The sequence below is a fragment of the Rattus norvegicus genome, chromosome 16, assembly GCF_036323735.1.
Source record: "Rattus norvegicus strain BN/NHsdMcwi chromosome 16, GRCr8, whole genome shotgun sequence".
In the NCBI taxonomy this organism is placed as follows: Eukaryota; Metazoa; Chordata; class Mammalia; order Rodentia; family Muridae; genus Rattus; species Rattus norvegicus.
The window spans coordinates 65,561,255-65,585,379 of NC_086034.1; the positions used below are offsets into that span (position 1 = coordinate 65,561,255).

Genomic DNA, 24,125 nt, shown 5'->3' on the forward strand with positions numbered 1-24,125 from the left:
AACACCAGAGGTGGACATCGGATGTGTCCCTCTGGTACTCTCCATTTCAGTCTTATTCTTTTGACGAAGTTTGTCATCAAACCAGGAGCTCAATGTTTTTGACTAGACTGGCTTGCCTGTGAGTCCCTGACAATCTCCTAACTCCGGTTTCTGTCGTCGTATACTATAGTTATAGCACCTTCTACACACCTGGCTTGCCTTTTTAAGTAACAGTTTACTGGTATTTGAAGAACGTCATAATATGTGGAGTGTATTTTGATCATAATCGCCCTCAGTATTCTCCCAACCCTTCCCAGACCTATCCCAGTGCCTCTTCACTAATCCCAACTTTATACCTCCCTCTCCCAATCTCTCATGGTCGTGAGTATGGACATCTGTTAGAATGTGTTCAACCTATCAGGAGCTATGCCCATAAAGAATGACCCTCTCCCTGAAAAGCCACCAGCTGTCAATAGCTGCTCTCTAGGAACTCATGAACCTTTCCTCCACCTCTTGATGAAAACTTTGCTACTTGATTATCTGCAGGCAGCCACAGATGCTGTGAATTAATGGGTGCAGCGACCTGTCATGACCAAAGGACACTGTTTTGTCCCTGTGCTTCATGACCTCTGGCTCTAACAATCCCCTTTGGGAGCAAACCCTGAGCCTTGAGGGTGACCCAGATGTCCCATTTGTAGATGAACACTCTATATAGACAGATATCCTCTGTACTTTGGCCAGTTGTGAGATCCTGCATTAACCACCATGTGCTTCACAGAGAACCTTCTCTGATGGGGCTTGAGAGTGGTACTAATCTATGGCTAAAGGGATAGGAATTTAGAGGTAAGTTTTGTCAGTTTAGCAAAAATAATAGTAAGAGATTCACTCCTGGGGCCCATGAAACCACATGTTCTGCCAGGTTTACAGTGTCATGTATGTAATTCCTCCTGTGGAATGGGCATGGGAGTGGTAGGGAGAGGACAGTACTTAAATCCTGTCAGAAAGTGCTTGGTTAGCCCTGTAATATCCAGGCCACTCTTGTGCCCGTGGGCATATGGGCCATGCTGGTTGTCATTTTAGCACACGGTTGACAAGTGAATAAGAGGTTGGCTTTCTCCCCCAGCAGCCTGCACGGTACCTTCTGGTATTGTGAAAGCCAGCCAGTAGAAAGGAAACCTCCTGGTCACTGCCAGCTTGATTTCCCCGTGTGAGGCCAAAGCACGTGGGGTCTTCAGCAATGTGGCCTCACCACTAAGTTCTGGTGGGAAACCAAGACCAATAAGCAGGGCCCTGTATTATTTCGTGGGGTAGAGGGTGGGCTTCTGTAGGGAAAACTGAGCCACAATTTGAGAGGAGGTATCCCACACTTTTTGTTTGGTGACTTGTGGCTTCCCTGAGTAGCATTATCTCTCATGTAGCTTAACCTTAATTAAACTCTTATACAAGTCTGTGTGAGTTGAGGAAGTTTATAAATAGCAAGTTTTCATATGGGTTCTTAATTTTGTTTTAAAACTTTATTTTGTGCTTCTACTAATTCACTTTATATCTTGCTCACCGCCCCCTTTCCGGTCACCCTCTCCCACAATCCTTTCCCCATCCCTCCTCCCCTTGTCCTCTGAGAAGTTGGGGGCCTCCCTGGGTACCCCCTCACCTTGGCACTTCAAGTGTCTATGAAACTAGGCACATCCTCTCCCACTGAGGCCAGACAAGGCAGTCCAGCTAGAACATATCCCATGTACAGGCAACAGCTTTTAGAATAGACACCACTCCAGTTGTTCAGGACCCACATGAAGACCAAGCTGCACATCTGCTACATGTGTGCGGGGAGGCCTAAGTCTAACCCATGTATGTTCTTTGGTTAGTGGCTCCGTAGATGAGAGCCCCAAGGGTCCAGGTTAGCTGACTCGTTGGTCTTCCTGTGGAGTTCCCATCTCCTTCAGGACCCACAATCCTTCCTTCCATTTTTCCTTAAGAATCCCCAAGCTCCATCCACTGTTTGTCTGTGGGTGTCTGTATCTGTCTGAGTCAGCTTCTGGGTGGAGCCTCTCAGAGGACAATGTGCTCCTGTCTGAAAGCCTAACGGAGCATCATTAATAGATCAGAGATCGGTGCTTGCCCATGGGATGGGTCTCAAGTTGTGCAGGTTATTGGTTGGCCGTTTCCTCTGTCTTTATTCCCTCCCCCATGTCTGCCTTGTAGGCAGGATAAGGTTCCATAGCCCCAATCTAGTGAGTCACAGCTAAGGTCACCCCCATTGATTCTCGTGCACCTCCCTTAGCCCAGGTCTCTGTCTCATCCTGGAGATGCCCCCGCCTCCACACCCCTGTCAGTTGCAGATTTTCATTTATTTTTACGGCCGTCAAGCATCAAGCCATCTCCCTTGTCCTTCCCTACACCAGATCCAAAGCACCACCCATCCCCTCCCCATCCCCCTTCCCAGCTCCCTCCTTCCATCTGCCTCTTATAACTATTTTATTCCCATTTCTAAACGAGATTCACGATTCCTTGCTTGGGCCTTCCTTCTTACTCAGTTTCTTTGGGTCTCTGGAGTATAACATGGTGCCTGTATTTTATGGCTAATATCCACTTATAAGTAAGTACCTTCCATGCATGTCCTTTTGGGACTAGGTTACCTCACTCAGGATGATATTCTCAAGTTCTTGCAAAATTCATGATGTCTTTGTTTTTAATAGGTGAATGATATTTTATTGTGTAGATGTACCACACTTCTTTATCCCTTCTTCAGTTGAGGGACACCTAGGTTGTTTCCAGTTTCTGGCTATTACAGATAAAGCTGTTATGAACATAGCTGAGCCTGTGTCTTTGTGGGTCTTGAGGTAAAGCTATTCCCAGTTTTTCTGAGAAACTGCCAAATTGATTTCCAAAGTGGTTGTATACGTTTGCATTCCTACCAGCAATGAAGGAGTGTCCCCCTTGCTCCACATCCTTGCCAGCATGTGCTCTCTCTTGAGTTTTTGATCTTAGCTATTCTGATGGGTATGAGATGGAGCGGCAGTGTTGTTTTGATTTGTATTTCCCTGATGACTAAGGACTTTGAACATTTCTTTAAGTGCTTCTCAGCCATTTGAGATTCCTCTGTTGAGAATTCTCTGTTTAGCTCTGTAGCCCATTTTAAAATTGGGTTATTTGGTATGTTAGTGTCTAACTTCTTGAATTCTTTTTAAACTTTAGATATTTGCCCTCTGTCAGACGTAGGGTTGGTGAAGACCCTTTTCCCAGTCTGTTTTGTCTTATTGACAGTGTCCTTCTCCTTACAGAAGCTTTGCAATTTCACGGGGTCTTATTTATCAGTCGTTGATCTTAGAGCCCGAGCCATTGCTGTTCTACTCAGGAGCTTGTCTCCTGTACCAATGCAGTCAAGGGTATTTCCACTTGCTCTTCTATGAGACTTAGTGTATCTGGTTTTAGGTTGAGGATTTTCATCCACGTGGACTTGACTCGTGTGTGTGTGTGTGTGTGTGTGTGTGTGTGTGTGTGTGTGTGTGTGTACCTATGTGCACACATCTGCATGTATCTATTTTAGAAACAAGATAATGCCTACATTGGCCCCCAACTGGTGATTGTCCTGTCTAAGCCTCCTGAGCACTAGGATTACAGGCAGGTGCTCCCGTAGTCCATGGTAACCGCTGGTAGCTGTAATCCCCCTCCACTGTTATAAAAACATGTAGCAGGGGTGGGCTGTACAGTTTAGTTTTCTAGACAAATTATTTCATCTGACTTAAATATATTGAATATATTACTATGGGTTAGGTCTGCTGTTCAGTACTAGAGAACTTGGCTAAATGCACAAGGCCTTTGGTTCAGGAAGAATTACCTGTGGAAGCCCTGAGATGGCAGCCGTGACTATCTCTGGACTTTAGGAGCTGGAAAGAGGCAGGGCTGGCAGGAAGAGAAGGAGGAGGGGCACGCTAGGAATTTAAGCCTTCATGAGCTATTGAACGTCTATTTTTATGTAAGGCATTACATTTATTTTGTAGAGGATAAGGGCTGAACTAGATGAGGCTAACATCTAGTGTAGATGGTGTTGTTGGGAAGAAGTAAGTATGATTTAGTACAGACAGACACCCGGATGGTTGGGAGCTACTGTGAAGTTGGAAGAGCGTGCGTGGGGAATCAGGAAGTGTGTGATGGTGTCACAGGGACTTTCTGTTTTGTTGGGGCAGTCTGTAGGTTTGGGGGGATTATGGTTGACATAGACTTTTGGGCACAGAAAGAGGGAAGAAGATAAAAGATAATGCCAGTCTTAGCATGAAAAATTTACTACAAGAAGCAACTTAATTTTTGAAGAATTTAATTTGAGAAGTGGCAGGTTTTCATTTTTCTTCCCACTTTCTGTTGTATCAGACACTGGTCTAAAGGTTTTGCCTGTATTGAAACTTGTCCTTTGGGTGGCCTGCCCTGGCCACCAGGCCTTTACTCATCAGTGCTTAGGCTTGCACTCTGTAATATGAACTGTATTCTTTTCAAGTTGACTACTTTTAAAGGACAAGAACAGTATGAAAAATTCCCTCTCCAGATTGCATTCCACGGAGCTGTGTGTGGGCTTTCCGAGCTAAAAGTGACTAGATAGATACTGCATTCTCTCTGTGATGACTTTCTCATTCTAAGTAGTTCTGGCTATTCAATGAATAACTTGGAAAATTCAACTAGCCAGAACATTTATGCAGTTAATGAGGATGCCTTGCTCAGAGTAAGATATCATTAAATACTTTCCACAGCTTTATTGTGGGGCTGGCGAGAAGACTTTGTCCTTAAAATCTGGTCTTGCAGAGGACCTGGATGAGGTAGCGAGCATCCACATGGCGGATCAGAGTCTTCTGCAACTCAAGGTGGAGGGGAATTTGATGCCACTGCATTCACATGGTACACATACATACATACATGCATGCATGCATGCATACAGACATGCATACATACATATATACAGACATGCATTCATACATATACATAGACTGACATATATACATGCATACATGCATACATATATACATGCATACACACATACATACATGTAAACACGTATGCATACATACATACAAGGAAACAATCTTACACATTAGATAAATTTTTTTCAGATCCTTATTGTACTGTTTTAAAACAGTTGCCCAGTTTAGTTTGAGTTTATTGTTGTATCGACAATCTGATTCTTTTAAAACAAAGACACAATAGAGCAAGGAATAAATGGGTTTCAGTCTCTGCCTAGTGATTGTCATAGAAACATGGTTATATCCATTTATTTATACAGTACACAGAATTGACAATGATTATCGATAAAGGGAAGAGGTACTTTTCACTAATTAGGAAAAGTGTCATTACTTCATCCTAGTAAATGTGCAAATTAAATTTAGGCTTTTTTTCTTTCGTTCATTCTTTCTTTCTTTCTTTCTTTCTTTCTCTCCTTCTTTCTTTCCTTTTTCTGCTTAGGAAGAAAAAAAGGCTAGAATAATAATCTTTTTTAAAATTTTTTATTAGATACATTTCTTTACATACATTTTAAATGTTATTCCCCTTCCCGGTTTCCTGTCCATATGCTCCCATCCCTTCCCCTCCCCCTCCCCCGTACATCCCTTGCTGCACCCCCATATCCCCCTGCACTGGGGGTCCAACCTTGACAGGACCAAGGGCTTCCCCTTCCCCTGGTGCCCCCACAAGGCTGTAGAATAATAATCTTAAGTGTCGAGAGAGCTAGGCATGCCAGTTAGGCACCTCAGTGCTTTTGGTGTTATTTGTAAGCAATAGAATCTCCTACCATAAAGTTAGGCCTAGCAGCTCTTCATGACAAGTCAGGGAAAGCTGATAGCATTCTGATGGAGAATATTCCGGACTACATATGTATTAAAACAGTTGCTATAGTTAAACAAAATAACATCTTTTACATAGCTATACCATTCATTTGACACAGACAGCTAAAATGCATTCCTTTGCCAGGGATAATTGCAGTGCCCTGTGATAGTTGTAGTCTCCGCGTTGTGAATTAGTGCTTAAAACACATTGACTTAGCATGTGTTCAACTTCAAATACTTGATTCAGATTGATCCACAGTGGGGGTTAGTGCCCACATAGACGCCTAGTAAGCAAAGGGTACAGCAACCACGCATATTGATTACCTTTCTCATAGTGCCCAACGGAAGTAACTCAAAGGAGAAGTTTGTTTTGGATCATGGTTCAGGAGATACAGTCCCTCAGGGCAGGGGAGGCTTAGCTTAGTATGGATTTGTCCGTAGCAACGGGGCCTTGTAGCTGGCCATATTTGGTGGCAGAGAGGAAGCTGAGAATTCAGCCTGGGAAGCATGGTGGGATGTAACTCAGAGATCTGCCACCCGTGATCCATTTCCACCAGCCATGCCTCCATCTCCAAAGGTTCTGCAACCTCTCAAGAGAGAATCTCCAGCCCAGGACCAATTTCCTAATGCGTGAGCGTGTAGGCAGTAACCATCCAAAGCATAGCGATCATACATGATCCTCTGCAGTCATGGGCACTTGGACATATTGCAGAGGAGTCCCTCTTGCCTTACATCCTGCTATGCATGTCTGGCAAAGAGGATCTGATTAGCAGAACTTAAAACCACATTCAGAATTCTGGACAAGAGAGAATTCTAGAAATGTGTTTGTAACTTTCCAATTTGTGTCATGGAGGGCACTGTAGATGGAGGCTATAATGATATATGAATTTCAGTCTACCACAGTCATCTCAAGACCATCATACACGCATAATTATCTGTGATGCTGTGTGATGTATCCTACCATGCACGCTTAAAGCAATTCCATGTGCAGAATACATGAGATAGGCAGTGAGGGGCTGAAGTGAACAAAAGAGTGCTTTATAGAGTACAGGGCAGAGTCTTCTCTGTTACAGGACAAGAAACTTGCATGACAACTTCCTGTTGGCTCTAGAACTTGGTTATTGCAGAGTCTCCCGTGAGAGTTCTGTCTTTGCTCAGAAGTGTAGTAATAGGCTAAGATCAGCATTTAGCATGCGCTGTTTTTGCTGGTGTCTCAAGTGATCATCAGTTAGGTAACCTTCGTAATGCGTGTAAGCATAGCACAGTGAAAAGAACCATGCAGGAATGCAGAACAATGGCACAACTCTCGGGCCACACTCTCCTTATCGTTTATGTTCTAGAATTGAGCTGTAGTTGTGATCATATTTAAAAAACTGTCAATCAGAGTTGTAGTAGCCAAGGTGAAGGGTTCTAGACACATGTCCAAACCTATCCACTGGGAACCGCATCTGAATTATGTGGGGATTTCTCTGCATATAGACTGAATATTGTTTTCATTACTTATTCATCAGCCGAAGTGCTCAGGACAAAAAGGCGGAGCATAAGAATCGGAGAGGTGGGGCTGGAGAGATGGCTCAGTGGTTAAGAGCACCGACTGCTCTTCCTGAGGTCCTGAGTTCAAATCCCAGCAACCACATGGTGGCTCACAACCATCTGTAATGAGATTCGATGCCCTCTTCTGGTGTGTCTGAAGACAGCTACAGTGTACTCATATACAATAAATAAATCTTTAAAAAAAAAAAAAAAGAATCGGAGAGGTTTCAAAGTTGAAATTTGCTTTTAAACCCAAAGAATTGCCCTGTAGGTTTTTGCTTTATTTGGCCTGTTTATTCCAATGATCGTTTTTTGTTTGTTTGTTTTTGTTTTTTTCCTTTTTGACACTTTGTTTCCAATTTCAGAATTCTCAGCGTCTTCCTGAGAAATATCACAATCACAGGCTTTTTGGTGCTGGCAAGGAGCAAGCAGAGAGTTGGTGGAAGGCCCTTTCTCACCATCTCATAGCTGAAGGATTCTTGGTAGAGGTTCCCAAGCAAAACAAATTTATAAAGACTTGTTCCCTCACAAAAAAGGTAAGCAGCGCAGAGTTCTGCCTGTTTGACTCAGTTCTCCCGCTGTGTATTAAGATGCTTTTGGCTTTTGATAGGGTAGGAAGTGGCTTGGTGAAGCCATTTTGCAGTCTCCTCCCAGCCTTGTCCTTCAAGCTGACGAAGAGGCGTTTTCAAGGAAGGCTTTGCTATCCAGGTGATTGCTTTCTGCTTTCTTCCCCCATTCACTTTTGGTTTTGCCGAAGTGATTGAAATTCTAGCCATTTATAGATGTTGTGCAGGTAAAGTCAGTTGCCCTCTTCCAGTACCAGTTGTAGAAGGGGGCCATGAGGAAAAGGCAAGTTAGAAAACACTTTCCTGGTTGACGGCAAGGATCTGACATACAGAGCCGCTGCCTTAGATACAGTTAAAGAAGTGTTCCTTGCAGAAGAAAACAGGCTTAGGGAAATCCTTATGTTTGTCGAGACCTGGGTTTCTCTGCCTAGTCCTGGCTACCCTGGAGCTCGCTCGCTCTGCAGTCCAGGCTGGCCTTGAGAATTCAGAGATCCACCTTCCTCGCTCTCCCCAGTGCTGGGGTTAAAGATGTACACCACCACCGCCCAGCTTGTTTTGTACTTTCTGTAGGTGATACTGTGCAATACAATGTGCTGCGAAGACAGAAAGGATTTGAGTTAGAGCTTTAAATGTTTGTGCTATGGTCTTCTGCTACGTACTGGAATGAGTAGATGGATTTATAATGAATCACAGTCACCCCGGTGCCACATAGAATAAAAGGCCAGCCAGCAAGGTTCTTGCCTATTGCATAGGCACCATGGCTTGATGTTAAAGAATTAGTGTTCCATACCTCCCTACTTTAGGCACCGGAAGCTAATATGCTTGCTGCCCGTGTTTCATAATCAGTGCGAATATTATTGATTGTGTATCAGTTTTCTTATTTTGTTTTGTTTTGTTTTTGTTTGTTTGAAACCTCTTTCTTTTGGGGGAAACCTCTTTTTAAAATACCAGTTTTAAAGGGTAGTATAATCTCTGCTTCTCTGAGAGTAATAGAATGATGCATAAGTTGGATGATTACACCTTAACTTAGGGGATGTTTTAATTTTACCGTCTTTCAGTTCTAATCCCGTATCTTCAGAAACGAAGCCACACTCCTCTAATCAAAAGCCAACTGGGTCAAGTACACAGCAGGTTTGTATCTGGGGGGTGGTCCTTACTCTCTCACTCTATACCGAGGCAGCCCATGGCTTCAAGTCTTCTATTCGCAGGGCACGTATAAAGACCACCGACTACAAAGAGAAACTGTGCAACTAGAATAAAGAGAGGATAGATAGGGGAACAATAAAGAAGTAGAAGTATTTCCCAAAGTAATTTTTCTTTTTAAGCTTGTTTTGGCTTGAAGCCAAATGATTCATACAGCCAAGATGTATTATACTTAGAGTTAATAAATAAGTCTGGTTCCTAAGTATTCTCACTAAAGCTTTACACGCATACACGTGTGCACTCGTCCCATGTGCAGATGGGCACATACATGCTTTCTTGTTTTGTTAGTATCTTAGTAACTACCACAGATCCTCTGTGCGTAGGCTGTCTTTAGCTAAACATGCTGGTGGGAAATGGTGAATTCAGTCTCCTAGTGCATCATCTCTGCTGGGTAGGAATGTTGACGTGGACTTGAGTCGCCTCTGTAATGTGGGCTTCTGTGTCTCAGGACATTGTTTGGATCGTTTACTTTGTAAACTGTCTTTGAAATCGTTCTAAGGTGGTGGTTCGACAGCTTAATTCCAGCTTATTTATTTAAAGAATTGACTGCTTCGGGGGAAATTATTATTTTGAGATTTCTTTGTATTTAAATGTTTTATAATTTCTTCTTTTTTAATGGACTTTACTTGTGGAAAAATAGTCTAATTTGGAGGGAGCGTATTCTGACAAAGTGCCTGAGAAATTTTCTTCTGGGAGTAACATTCCTAAAAAAAGGTACAGAGTTCTAATTTTACCTTATTCTATTTGTCTACATTATCGACACTGCCATTTTACTTTCTTTCCCGAAGAAAAGGACTATCAGATGTTGGGCTGCTTCACTGGAAAAAAAAATTACAACATAACCTCTGTAGTTGTGATGACTAAAACAGACAGCATAGAAAGGGTGATAGGTCATGCTTCTAGGGCCCCTCTATTTACCACACTTTGTATTACAATGCTAGCACTTGACCTACCTGTGTCTTAGAGCAAGCCCCTGCTATTCTCATTCCAAAATCAGATACACCGAGGGCAGCTGATGAGCACATAGCTAATGACACTGCCGACTCACATCTGTACAGGTCTGTCTCTAGCATCTAGTCACTGGTATTATGTATCTGGGAATACATATCCCCAACCCATTCTCAAACACAGGTATTATGGCAATAAGACTGGAAATGTAAGAAGTTTTAGAGAATAAAACTAAAATACCCGCTGTAGTTTAAAATTTTCGTTTTCTTGTGCTGGAGATGGAACGCGGGGCCGGTACATGCTCAGTAATCGTTCTACCATTGGGCTGCAGACCCCGCTGTTCGTGATTTTAATCTTACTGCATGACTAACTGGCATAATAGAAGTATGGAAAGTCTATAGAATCTAATATCCTGTCTGAGGATGGGATAAAGGATGTGGCACGGCTTATATCATATACAAAGATTAACTGGACTGCGCTTCTTCGTATCAAATAAAGTAAATGTGCTGTAAGACCCACACTTTCTATGCTGTCTGCTCACTTAGATAACACGACTTGGGGTCTTATCACACTATTAATTTCCTCGTTTTGTTTTGTTTGGCCTGTGAGATGTAATGTTTTATTTACATAGAAAATTTAAGGTATATATGACAGTGTCCATCTAGTATCATGAAGCATGTCTACATTGAAATGGTGACTGTGTTTCATTTGACTGCTTTGCAACCCAGACATTGTTTTAGGAACCCAGGATTCACAGCGAACCTTACTGGTTTTTGTTGCCATAGTCCCCCGATGGTAATAGTTCAGTGGGACACAGGGAAAGGTACATATAAACCTGGACCGAGAGACAGATCGATGGTTCAAGCACTTCTGTTCTTGCAGAGGACAGGGCTCAGTTTCCAGTACCTGCATGGTGGCTCTCAGCTATTTGTAACTCCAGGGGATCTAATGCCGTCATCTGATTCCCGTGGGTACCAGACACATGTGTGGTATGCTTTGTGCATGCACACAGGTTAAAAAAAAACATAAAAAGTTTTAAAATGACCTTAAAACTGAGTGAAGCCGGGAACGGAAGGGGTCTTCCCCAGGGAAGAGGACGCCAGTTGGTTGCCTAGTGCTAAACTGTCATCCCTGAAACTATACGTACAAGTGACATTGAATAGACTCAACAGGTTGTATTTGGAAGTACATATGTGAATACAAATACATACATATACATTATACATACATCTATCTAGTCATGCAATGCTAATTGATGGATTTGAAGGAGAGTGGGGAGGGACATATGAAAGAGTGTGCAGAGAGAAATGGGAAAAGAAAAATGTCATGCTTAAAATATAATCTCAAAAACAAACGAAAGAAAGAGGCTGAGGCCGAGCTTCTAGAAGGTTAAGGTAGATGTAAGGCAGATACTATGAGGAACATAAAACAAACAGAGGCGAGAAGAATGTGATATTTCTATACACCCCAGCCGCGCCTCAGAGGTCACCATGCACCCCAGCCACGCCTCAGAGGTCACCATGCACCCCAGCCGCACCTCAGAGGTCACTATGCACCTCAGCCGTGCCTCAGAGGTCACCATGCACCCCAGCCGTGCCTCAGAGGTCACCATGCACCTCAGCCGCGCCTCAGAGGTCACCATGCACCCCAGCCGCACCTCAGAGGTCACCATGCACCTCAGCCGCGCCTCAGAGGTCACCATGCACCCCAGCCGTGCCTCAGAGGTCACCATGCACCTCAGCCGTGCCTCAGAGGTCACCATGCACCCCAGCTGCGGCTCAGAGGTCACCATGCACCTCAGCCGCACTTCAGAGGTTACCATGCACCTCAGCCACAGCTCAGAGGTCACCATGCACCCCAGCTGCGGCTCAGAGGTCACCATGCACCCCAGCTGCGGCTCAGAGGTCACCATGCACCCCAGCTGCGGCTCAGAGGTCACCATGCACCCCAGCTGCGGCTCAGAGGTCACCATGCACCCCAGCTGCGGCTCACAGATTACCTAGTAAGTAGGGAGTGCTAAACCTGAGTCCAAGGAAATAAACGGAGGGTAGAACACTAAGGAGCACCCAAGCACTTGAGTCAGTCTGAAGGCAGCTGGGAGCTAAGGGGGCAGCGTAAGTGACATGATCATGTTCTGACCTGGAGCATGGGCTGACAGACTGTTCCGTAAAGGGCCAAGCAGTCAATGGTTTCCAGGGTCGAAACTTCCACTGCAGTGCCCAGCAGTGTAGTCAAAGAAGCCATAGGTGATTTATACGGCCATGCCTGTTCCTGTATTTCAGGGAACATGAGTTACATAAATCCTGTGTAACCTAACATGTTATAAAATACTCTTCTTTTGATTATTTACTTGTAGCTTTTAACTCTAAGCAAAATCTGCAGTGGCCCCTGGGGTGGTAGAATCGCAAGCCGTGTCTTTCAGGAGGCTGCTTACCTAGAGGAGGGATGTGACTGTGGGCACCGAGGAGACCAAGAGACTTGAAAGAGAGGAGTTGTTAGAAAACATAGCGGGTTAGGGAAAATGGAGTGCTTTGTTCTTGAAGGTGTTTTTAGTACTGGATGAGAATGTTGTCTCTCTTTCCATTGGGCAAGGTGAGATCACTTCGAAGGGATTAGATGTTTAAGGACTAAGTTTTAAAAAAAACAAAACAAACAAACAAGAGTTTAGGGATAGCCTAAATTTGAGCTACCTGTGGAATAGTCCAGAAATTAGTTTAAGAATACAAACTTAGTGTACAAAAGTAAGCAAGACACTAACATATCTGCAGCTGCATGTGTGCGGGTGTGTGTGTGTGAGGCCTTGATCCTGTGGGAGAGAAGTTCACATGTGTGATGTGCATGTGCAAGCCAGAGAACAACTGTGGGTGTCATTTCTCTGGATCCGTCCACTTTTTTTTTTTTAATTCTCTCACTGACCTGAGGGAGCTCACCAAGTAGGCTAGGGAGACTGGCTAGTGAAGTCCAGGATTCCTTTTGTCTCTCTCTCCCCCTCAGTGCCAAGGTTAGAAATGAGTACCACGATGCCTAGTTGTTCTTTTTTTTTTTTTTTTAAAGATTTATTCATTTATTATATGTAAGTACACTGTAGCTGTCTTCTGACACACCAGAAGAGGGCATCGGATCCCATTACAGATGGCTGTGAGCCACCATGTGGTTGCTGGGATTTGAACTCAGGACCTCTGGAAGAGCAGTCAGTGCTCTTAACCGCTGAGCCTTTTTTTTTTTTTTTTTTTTTTTTTTTTATGCCTAGTTGTTCTTAAACGTAGATTCTGGATAGCAAACTCAGGTCGTCATATGCTTGCACGTCGGGTACCAGCTAAGCCCTCTTCCCAGACCCTTTATTATCATTATTTTCAATTCATTAAGTGTTCACACATGCAGAAGTCCCTTGGTACTTTGAGGCTTATACAAAGTACAATAGCCCATGGCCTCCCTAAACTCCTCGGGTCTTTCTCTGGTCTTCTGGCTGATGTCTCTGGGGTTTGCGAGCATCTTTCCAAATGCCATTCTTTTACACCACTGGTTTTCAGTGTCTCAATTAAAAAATAGTTGATATTTTATTATATGGTTTGCTTCCCTTTCTTCAGTTAGTTGAACACAGTGTTTGAGTCATTGTTCTTTGCAAGGTCATAACCATACAAATATTACAAATAGTTGTAAGCAAACTATGTCGCTTTGGCTACCGTTTCTTTCTGGGTGATAATAACTGTCCTTTGCCTTGACTTGGCTTTAGTTGTCTTTTTCCTGATTTCCCCCTCTATCCCAGTTCCTTTTGTCTGTTCCCTCCAGCTGCTTTCTTGTCTCTTCTCATCTAAGGAACACTGAAGTTTTGTCATTATATTTTCATTTCTAAAAAGTCTTGTTCACTGCTGTTTCACAGCCTTTCAGATAAAAATCAAATGTAAAAGTTTTTCCTACTTTTTAAATGATGTGTCACTTCATGGATCTGACCCTCATTGTCGATGTTTTCGGTAGGTGCTTTGAAATTTTCTTCTGTGTCCTTGTAATAAGCATGCACAATACATTTTTATCTGCCCTATAAATACATGGGTTTACATAGAACATGTTCATACCTGTGTCATGTGGTTCATTGTTTTCTACCTGCTCCATGGCCCCCACTCTTCCTTCCCCTCTTGCTGGTCTGCTCTCTTCCTCCTCCTGCTCTTGTGCTGTATGGAATCCTTACTCTTCCTCCTTCACTCCTCTTCCCCATTCTGACAGTGCCTTTACACACACACATACACACACACACACACACACACACACACACACACACACACACAGCTGGATCTGCGTATGAGAGAAAATGTGATTTTTATTTCTGACTTTGGTTATTTTGTTTGCATACTCATCTTCAGCCGCATCCATTGTCCTGTGAATGCCATAATTGCATTGTTCAAAGCCCAATGAGATGGCGTTGTCTACATGTATCCATTTTCACTGTCCATTCCACGTTGACGGGCATCCAGGTTGGGTCCAAATCCTGGCTACTGTGTAATCCTGGCATCAATTAGAAAGGATGCACAGGGGTCTTCCTGGGATGCTGACTTAGAGCTCTCTGGAGAAAAATCTCTAAACCTGCATCCTCTGTAGTCGTAATTTTTGAGAAATGTTCACACCGATTTCCATCATGGCTGCTGTAGTTTGCATTCTCACGACCTCTGAATGAGGCTTCCTTTATTCCCTATCTTTGTCTTCATGTTCTGTGTGTTTCCTTGATGACACCCATTTGACTGGAGTGAGATGGGTACCAGAATAGTCTTTAACTTGCATCTCTGATAGGTGATGGTATCGAACATCTTTTTCTAATGATCTGCCGTTTGTATTTGAATCCTTTGAGAATCGTCAGCTCAGCTCAGTTCTGTTCTGAAACGTAGATGGGACTTATTGATTGATTTAAAATTGTTGGCATTTATATATATATATGTATATATATATATATACATATATATATATATATATATATATATATATTACGTATTAAGTTACTGTTCATGAGATTTTCCTCCATTTTGCAGGCTTTCTCTCCACACTGGCGACTGCTTCCTTTGCTCTGCTGATGCCTTTTAATTCTCTTCAGCCTCCTGTGTGGTTGCATCTCACCCTGGGGGATCCATGTCTCTGCCTGTACCTTGAAGTGTTTTCCTAGAGTACTTTCAGAATTTTACAAATTTTAGGGCCAGAAATACAGATTTATGTAGTATGTATGTATGTATGTATGTATGTATGTATGTATGTATTATTTCTATATCTATCTATCCATCCACCCATCCCCAGTTTTCCTAGCATTCTTTGCTGGTTTTTCTCCATTGTACATTTTTGAAGCCTTTATGAAAGATCAAGGAACTATCGCTGTGATTTAATTCTGCCATCTTCCCTGATCCACGCGTCTGCTTTTGCGCCGGCGCCTTGTTCTGGTTTGGTTCACTGCATCTTTGGTCTAATTGAGGTCAGTTATTGCAGCGTCTCAGCTTGCATTCTGCTTAGGACAGCTCTGCATTCGCCATCATTTTCACTTCTCTTTAAATTTTAGGAATTTTCTTCTCTTTCTATGAAGAGTATCTTGAATTTTGATGGGGATTTTGTTGAGTCTTAGAGCGGTTTCTGTGATTTAGTTAGCGCCAGCATTTTCTGCCCATCCGTGAGTAGTGAGGGTCTTTCTATCTTCTAATGCCTTCAGCTTTTTTCTTCAGAGTTCTAAGTTGCAGAAGGCTTTCACGTCCTTGGTGGGTTTATTCCTAGGTTTTCGAAGCTACGTTTAGTGGGACTTGCCTACCACTGACTTCTCAATCAAGTTTCTTTATTTGAGGTGTAGGGAAGCTACTGACTTTAGTGTATTCATTTCGCAACCTACTTTGTAGCTGAAAAGTGTTTACCAGGTGTGAGGGTTTTCTGTTAGAATCCTTAAAAAAAATAGGATTATATATTGTCTACAAGAAGGAATAATTCTATTTGTGTGCCTTTGTTTATTCTTCTTATTTAACTTCTCCAGCTTAGCCTTTTAGCACCAGATTGAATGAGAGTGGAGAAACTAGGGACCTTCATCTCATTCCTGATTTTAGAGGAAATATTTTCACTTTCCTCTCGCTTATGTTGGCTGTAGGTTTACTGTACGTAGCTTTCATTATATTGAGGTAGGTTCTTTCTATTTGTAGCTTCTTAAAGGCTCTTTTCCATGAAGGCCATCAGACTTTGTCAATGGCTTTTCCTGTGTACATGGAGATATGTATGTTGGGGAGACTGCCCTTGAGTCTTCTGATGTTTTTTATTTATTCTGCTGAAGCATTGCTGTATCCCTAGAGGCTATCCCCCTTGGCCGTGGTGTATGACCTTATGTGTTCCTGGATTTTGTATTTATGCTCATCGTGGATATTGGTCTATAGCCTCTCTGTCTGTCTCTGTTTCTCTGTGTTTGTGTGCATGCATGTCCTTGTCTTTTGCTAGGGTAATGCTAGTGTCACAAAGTGATCGTGGTGCTATTCTTTCTCTGTGCGTTGTATGGAACAGTTTTGAGGAGCATTGCTGTTGCTTGGTTGGTTTTAGATCTGGTGGAATTCAGCAGTGACACCCGCTCCTGGGCTTCTTACTGATAGAAGGCTGTAACCGTTTTTTTTTTTTTTTTTTTTTTTTTTTTTCCCATGTGTCTAGGATAAAATCCTAGCAACTTTGGGAAGGCAGAGTGTGTGTTGGCTCTCATTTTGAGGTGCACTCTCTCAAGGCAGCAGGCCCTGAGCACCTGTAGTCTGTAGCAGAGGGAAATGAATATTCATACTCCATTTCTTCCTTGTTTTTGCACAGCATGGGATCCCAGCCTGTGGAACTCCCACCCCAGTTAACCTCATCTTTAATTTCCAAGTAAATAACCACAGCTTACCACCCTGTGACCCTTGGCCCTGTCCCAGTCTCAGTCTGGCCCATCACCAGGCTGTCACTGCTTCAGTCGTGCTGCATGGTTTTTATTAAAATTTCTCTGTGTACATGTCTATGTTAGTGACGCCACTTAGAATTTTACAAGAAAATGTGATAGTAAGATTTTGGTTTAATAAAAGTCACCATGCTATTAGCTTGCCACTGTTAGGATTCCATGAAAACAAGGTAAAAGTTCAAGTGGGCCAGTGAGATGACTGAGGGGATGGAGGCACGGTACCCAAGCCTAATGGCCTGAGCTCGCTGCCCGGTGCCCATGCACAGTGGAAGGAGAGAGCTGGCTCCCTCAGTTTCTCCTCACAACTATATACATGCACCATGACATGTGTGCACACTAAATAACAAGTCCAAATGTGAATTCAAGGAGATTTATAATTTTCTTGATTAACTTTGTATTTCTTTGAACTGCAAGTCAACTTAATATATGTGATAGGATTTCATAAATGTGGAAATGAACTCTTACTTTTTACTGTAATTACTGAATTCTTGGAACAGAAATTTGCAAACATTTCAGGAATACTAATCACATTTTACTTTCCTATTTTCAAGAGGAGGAGATTTAAGTCTGACATATTTTGTCTTACACAGATTTCATCATACTGTTTATAAATAGCCCAGCAGCGAGAAATGCTTCTCGTGAGAGACCTAGCTTATCTCCCAGTACATTTCCTTTCCGATACTTCGAGACATTCTCTACAAGTTTTGAAAAGTCCAAAACAAAATTGTGTCTTTTGTCATATATTTGTTTGATCTTGAAAAAAAAAATCTGAATAGGTTTATTAGTTCTTTGCTGATGTTGCCTACCAACAAGAATCAGGGATTTCACAGCAAGAAGACTGTGCCCATTGGTTGGGAAGGTATTTTCTTCTCTGTGGATAAACCATATTTTGTTTCCAAGCACGCAGCTGAGAGGGAAGATTGGTAGATGCTCCCTTTCAGCCACTCTAAAAGAACTAAATGGCACTTTTAACTGTAGCATTACAATACGATTACCTGATCCAAAGTGTTCACTGTCTAGGCTGTTGCATTTGAAGTGCAGATTGTCTTACTTGCGTTGCAAAGAGTAAGCGCTAGCTTTGGACAGATTCTTATTTGGGGTATGAAATAAAAAGTAACCAAGGAAGGAAGGAAAGTATATTTATTTTCTTTTAAATATTTTAGCGTCGTGATGCAGTCACCGGGAACATCGTACAGCTCCTGGGAACCTGTCATTTCGGCCCAAGAGGTCGACACCCGGGTAAGGCTTTTGTGCAGTGGTGGTGAGCTTATGAAAAGATAGCTAGGACTTTAAGGCAGCTGCACCCATGTCATCGTAAGGGAGCAGCGGTGCCTGGAGTACAAGGAAGGGGCAGTTGCTTGCCAAGTGCATTTTAAGAAGCAGTGCTTGTCCTTGTTTTTCGCTAGACTGTGCTGTATGCCAGGTTGGTGGAGGCACGGCAGAAGCACGCTAATGAGGTGGATGTACCTCCAGCTGTGCTAGCAACCAACAAGGTTCTGCTGGACATGGCCAAGATGAGGTAGGCTGCCTACACTCCGAGTCCCTGTGACGCAGTAGATTTCGGAAACATCGTTAGCTAACAGTGCGGCCACGGCTTCCGCCTGGGATGGACTATCATGTCTCCTATGCTGCTGTGCTGTCTCAGATACCCTCTGTGGTCTTTCCAAAGTCCACCGATCTAATCAATGACTACTCTTATACATTAAGTATGCTCTCTGAATAGTAAGGTGTCATCTCACAATACTTACTTACTTATTTATTTATTTATTTAACGAAATAGTTAAATAACACAAGGGAACCTGCACACAAGTGAACCACATTCAGTTTTATAAAACCACCTCCATTAGCCGCTCACCCTCTGAACCCAATGTCACCTGAACACCTCTTCCTCTTCTCTCCTGTTTCTAAGTTTTTAGTTGTACTCTGATGTTCTTAGTGACCTGCTTAAAACCTTGTTCTTGCTTCCTTTCCTATTATATTCTCTCTTTCTTCCTCTTATTTATGTAATTTCAACTCTTGACTTAGGCATTCTTGTGTCTATCCATTGCGGCTTCCTCCATATAGTGTTATCTCAGATCTTTCCAGAACTCCCTAATGCAGACGCCTCCTAGCTGGCGCCTCCCTCCCATCTGGTAACTAATAACAAACTGATTATACAGCCTTGGCTTCTTTGGCTTAGAATTCAAGCCCTTCTATTTATTGACTTAAACCTTCATTTTCATTTCAGTACAGAATCTGGAGTGGTTTCTGTGACCTGAATTTCTTACCATCTCTGGGCAATGCCCTTTTAGCTTTCATATATGTAGTTTCTGCTTTGAATTCCTTGTTTCTGCACAGTTTATCTCAAGAAACCCTCACAGTCTAGCTTAATTACCGTTTCCTCCTTGATGTCTCCCACTGGGTTAGTCAGCCAAATAATCCCTCTCTCTTGAACTTACCAAGGGTTTTCGGGTGAATTCGAAAGATGCTTTTATGATGACTATTCCTTTATTTTCTTTTCTGTGAAGTTAGTTGTAAACATGTATCATATATTAGAATCTGAACTCTGTGAATAGCAGAACCAGTTTCCCACCTTGTTACGGCTTTGTTATCACCCAGCATGTGTCTCAGAAGAACAAGATGGTTTAGTAAGCACATAGAACTTATTTCCAAAGTTTCGTTTATTTGTTTCTTTAAAACTATTTCTGTCACCACATTTCACTTAATAGGAATTGCTTAAATGCAGGGTTTCTAAGGATTTTTAACACATAGTAGTTTACTGTTACTATAGCTTTTGTTAAATAAATAAATATTATACGATGATACTTTACTATTCAGAGAGCGTACTTAATGTACAAGAGTAATCATCGATTAGATTGATGGATTTTGGAAAGACCACATCATATAGTCTTCGATATTGGACATACTGAAAAAAGTTGAGCACTATGACTCATGGATATTTTTAGCCTTAAAAGAGCAGCATAGACGTTGTATCATAATTAGGGCATTCAAAATGTAAGTGTTCTAACTAGCATCATTGACTTAGAGACTCAAATAAACCCACTGAGGTAAAGGCCTAGTGAGCCAGTTTACTGTCACCAGAGCCATTTTACAGGAAAGAAAGATGAATGAGACTTCCTTCTGAGTTTCTCAGCCTTCCTTATGTCCCATTTAGAGCCTCAGTTTCCATGTCAGTTCCAAGTGGACACTGGGTGTTAGCATGTCTTTCTGATAACGGCCTCTTCACCAGTTAGAACTGAGTTTCGTGGTGATAGCAGCCGGTCTTTATTTGTTAATAGTTTACATAGCAAGTCTATCAGTGGACGAAAGGAGAAAGGAATCACGAGGCGTGGCCTTTTGTGGGAAGCACTGGTTCTGATCGTAGAAAAGCACAGTTATAGAGTACAGCGAAGACTGAACCCGAGCTGTATTCTCAGAGTGACGCTGTCTCAATGGCTTCCTCTTAATTCTCTCTTGTGTTTGTAAACGACAGACCGACTACTGTTGAAAACGTGAAACAGATTGACGGTGTCTCCGAAGGCAAAGCTGCTCTGTTGGCCCCTCTGACGGAAGTCATCAAACATTTCTGTCAAGTAAATAGTGTTCAGGTAATACTCTGGTTTGCATAAACTCTTAGAGAGTAGTAACACGTCTGACCATCTCAGAGGCAACACTTTCTCTCTTCATTTGCATTTGTACTTGGGCACTAGAAAACGGACTCAGAGTGTTTTCCAGTAACTGGCTGTAATAACGTGTTGGCTACATACTTCTTAAAATGAACCGATGCAGGGTCTCCCTTTGTAGGCCAGGCTTCCCTGGAATTGACCTTAGAGCCCATGTGGCCTTGAACTTGGATTCCAGTTTGAGGAGCGTGGGCAGGAGCTGTGAGGCCTGGGAGTTCCTACCTTTATTGGAAATGTTAAAGTAGCTGTTGAGATACCCCGTCTTTAATGGAAGTGTTATCTGAGGTTTGGGTATGTGTTGTAGTTTGACTGACAGGTTCTTAATTCTCCACTATGGTGGTTAGAAGTTGAAGCTGTTAGTTTTAGGAGCCCAGCCCCTTCGTTTTCCTTTGATTCTGCATGTGCCCTAATCAGCACCCCCCCCTGCAATTAGGAATCCTCTGATTCGACAGCTTTCCCTCTACTCTCTGCACTCCTCGCCCTGTTCCTCATTTCAGCTGACGATTTGCTGTTCCAACATAAAGACCACTTCCGTAGAGCTGTTTGTTTTACTTTTTTCTTCAAACTCCATGTGTAAACCCCACTGTGAGATGAGACCATCGGTGGCTGTGAAGACTGCTGGCCACAGAGTCAGGGACTCGGGGCTCTGTGGTTTCCCTGTGAATGTGACATTATCTTCCATTTCCCTGGGTCTCCTTTTGCTTCTCTGAACCACAGAAGTGATGACTTCCGTCCCGGGTCAGAGAAGTGGTGACATGTGTTAGAGAAATTAAGCAGCCATGGCGGTTGTGTGGGTTTGTTTCTCCCCAGCAGGCCCACTGGGTCCTCTTCAGAGTGCTCTTCCCTGATCTACGCAGGATGTGTACCATATCCTCTTCTGAAACAGAATACCTTAGGCAACCTTAAAATTTTCTTTCCTAACTTTATACAAACAGCCATTGTGTGAAATTTATCACATTTCATTTCATAGCAGATATTTTGAAAGTGAGATTGTGGTGTCTTGATGATTATCCAAGGAACACCACACTGGCAGTAACTGAGGGAGCATGCTCTCTGTGAGCACTTAGAGATCTTCCTTCATGAGTAAGCGCTGCTGTCTAAACGTGAGTGGATTCCTTCACCCAGCTCCTCTCCAAGAGAGGAGACAAAAGGCAAATGCCCCAAAGGGCAAGTGTCCAAACAACCTTCCTGAGTCTCCTGGAGAGAGGAAATGACTTGTGCAGTTTGCCTGCACAATTGAAAACATTTATTAAATAGTCACTATATTTAATAAGCTTTAACATATTTGCTTCAAATATATTTATATTTTTTATTGAGCTTCCTAAATGACAAGATAAAGAAACGAAGTGTCCTCAAAGCGAAGCCCATAGTTACTTTCTCACATATCTTCGTCTAACAGATAGCAATGATTTTACCAAGATGAAACCAGGTTTCTTCATTAGGACACGGGGCCCTTACATTAATAAGCTCTTTCCCCCTTGTTTTGTTATAACTAAGTATGCTGATTTAACCTGACCTTTGTATCTGGCTAAAAGACCAGTTTTCATTCATTTATTTTAAAGCTTAAAAAAATTCCATTCTTTTATAAATTATGTTTTATTTTCTAACATTCCCCTGTTCTTTCTTTTGGGGTTTCATAAGGAACTATACCTAAGAACGTTTTTAAAGTTTATCTTTTACGTATTTTATGTACTTATTTTTCAATAAGTGTATGTGTATGCATGTGTGTGTGTATGCGTGTGTGTATGTGGTGTGGGTGTGAGTGTGTGTGTGTATGTGGTGTGTGTGTGAGTGTGTGTGTGTATGTGGTATGGGTGTGAGTGTGTGTGTGAGTATGTGTGTGTATGCGTGTGTGTGTGTATGTGTGTGTGTATGTGGTGTGGGTGTGAGTGTGTGTGTGTATGTGGTGTGTGTGTGAGTGTGTGTGTATGTGTGTGTGTGTATGTGGTGTGGGTGTGAGTATGTGTGTGTATGTGTGTGTATGTGTGTGTATGTGTGTGTGTATGTGGTGTGGGTGTGAGTGTGTGTATGTGTATGCGTGTGTGTGTGTATGTGTGTGTGAGTATGTGTATGTGTGTGTGTATGTGTGTGTGTATGTGTGTGTGTATGTGGTGTGGGTGTGAGTGTGTGTATGTGTATGCGTGTGTGTGTGTATGTGTGTGTGAGTATGTGTATGTGTGTGTGTATGTGTGTGTGTATGTGGTGTGGGTGTGAGTGTGTGTGTGTATGCGTGTGTGTGTATGTGTGTGTGTATGTGGTGTGGGTGTGAGTGTGTGTGCATGTGTATGCGTGTGTGTATGTGGTGTGGGTGTGAGTGTGTGTGTATGTGTATGCGTGTGTGTGTATGTGAGTGTGTATGTGTATGCATGTGTGTGTGTATGTGGTGTGTGTGTGTGTGTGTGTGTGTGTAGGTGTGTGTAGGATCCGCCTGATGTGGCGCTGGACATAAAACTCAAGTCCTCTAGAAAAGCAGCACATGCTCTTACCCACTGAGTCATCTGCTCAGCCCCATGTTTAAGGCTTTACACGATGCCTGAGGGCCAGAGCTCTAGTTGGGATGTGTGTTTTACAGTTAATGATACAACAAACATATCTTAACATAAATGCATACATATGCATACACATACATATATACATATATAGTTATGTACATATACAGATATAGTGAGGAGATGTCTCTTTATGATCTGTGTGGCTAATCTATGATTATAGTCTGTAGGCCTGTATACTGATTCTGTTCAGTGTTCACTTTCAGGGAAGTAGGATTAGCTTAGAGACATTAGTTAGAACATTGTGTGTGTGTGTGTGTGTGTGTGTGTGTGTTTCCTTTTGGATTCTACTGAACCTAAGAGACGATGAGAAAGTTTGTTGCGTCTTCTTAAGTTATTTAACCTTTTAAATCAACATGTGGGACATTCCCCTTCTTTGGCATTCGCCATGAAAACTCTCTGTTATTTAGAGATTTGGTGTCTCGCTTTCCTGCAACGCCTCACAGCCATGCGTTGATCGCTGTGTGGATGGTGTTATTATACCTGTCATTATCTTACTCTGACTTGTGCTACATTTAAAATTCTGCAGACAGACCTCTTCGCCAGTACCAAACCTCAGGAGGACGAGGAGAAAAGTCAGGAGATGGAGAACAAAGCCTGCTCACTCCCCCAGTCTGCGGCCGTCACATATGCTCTATTCCAGGAAAAGAAAATGTCCTTAGTAAGTGCCACCTGGAGGTGACAATGCTCTTGTGTTTCCCCAGATTTTCAGGGTTGAAGCTGTGACTTGGGGTTTCTTACTTCTTGTCATGCAGTAAGTCTCGTCTTTAATTTTCAGACACAATGGGCATTCTCTGTTTCCGGTAAACCTGTCTCTGTCAGGTAATAACTGCAGATCTAGTGTGACCCTGATCATCTTAGCAGGGACTGTCACAGGGAACACAACTGTGGCTCAGGGAGAATGTAGCAGAAGGACTTAAAAACCAGGATGAAACCATTAGTGTACATTATTAGGA

The 24,125-nt window shown here is 42.7% G+C and overlaps 1 protein-coding gene across 6 annotated transcripts in view; it reads left to right on the plus strand.

Annotated features, from left to right (window-relative positions):
- The window catches only part of Wrn (WRN RecQ like helicase), a 136,400-nt gene that overhangs the window by 94,703 nt on the left and 17,572 nt on the right, over nucleotides 1-24,125 (plus strand). For 4 of the 6 annotated variants that reach the window (NM_001427071.1, XM_063275239.1, XM_063275240.1 and 1 more), the window contains 8 exons: nucleotides 7,682-7,852; nucleotides 7,927-8,024; nucleotides 8,941-9,013; nucleotides 9,726-9,799; nucleotides 18,122-18,197; nucleotides 18,365-18,477; nucleotides 20,431-20,545; nucleotides 23,699-23,830. In NM_001427071.1, the coding sequence (NP_001414000.1) occupies nucleotides 7,682-7,852; nucleotides 7,927-8,024; nucleotides 8,941-9,013; nucleotides 9,726-9,799; nucleotides 18,122-18,197; nucleotides 18,365-18,477; nucleotides 20,431-20,545; nucleotides 23,699-23,830 (852 nt within the window). Of the gene's footprint in view, nucleotides 1-7,681; nucleotides 7,853-7,926; nucleotides 8,025-8,940; nucleotides 9,014-9,725; nucleotides 9,800-18,121; nucleotides 18,198-18,364; nucleotides 18,478-20,430; nucleotides 20,546-23,698; nucleotides 23,831-24,125 lie in introns of those variants that run through there. The other 2 variants (XR_005494933.2, XR_005494935.2) reach the window with 2 other exon arrangements.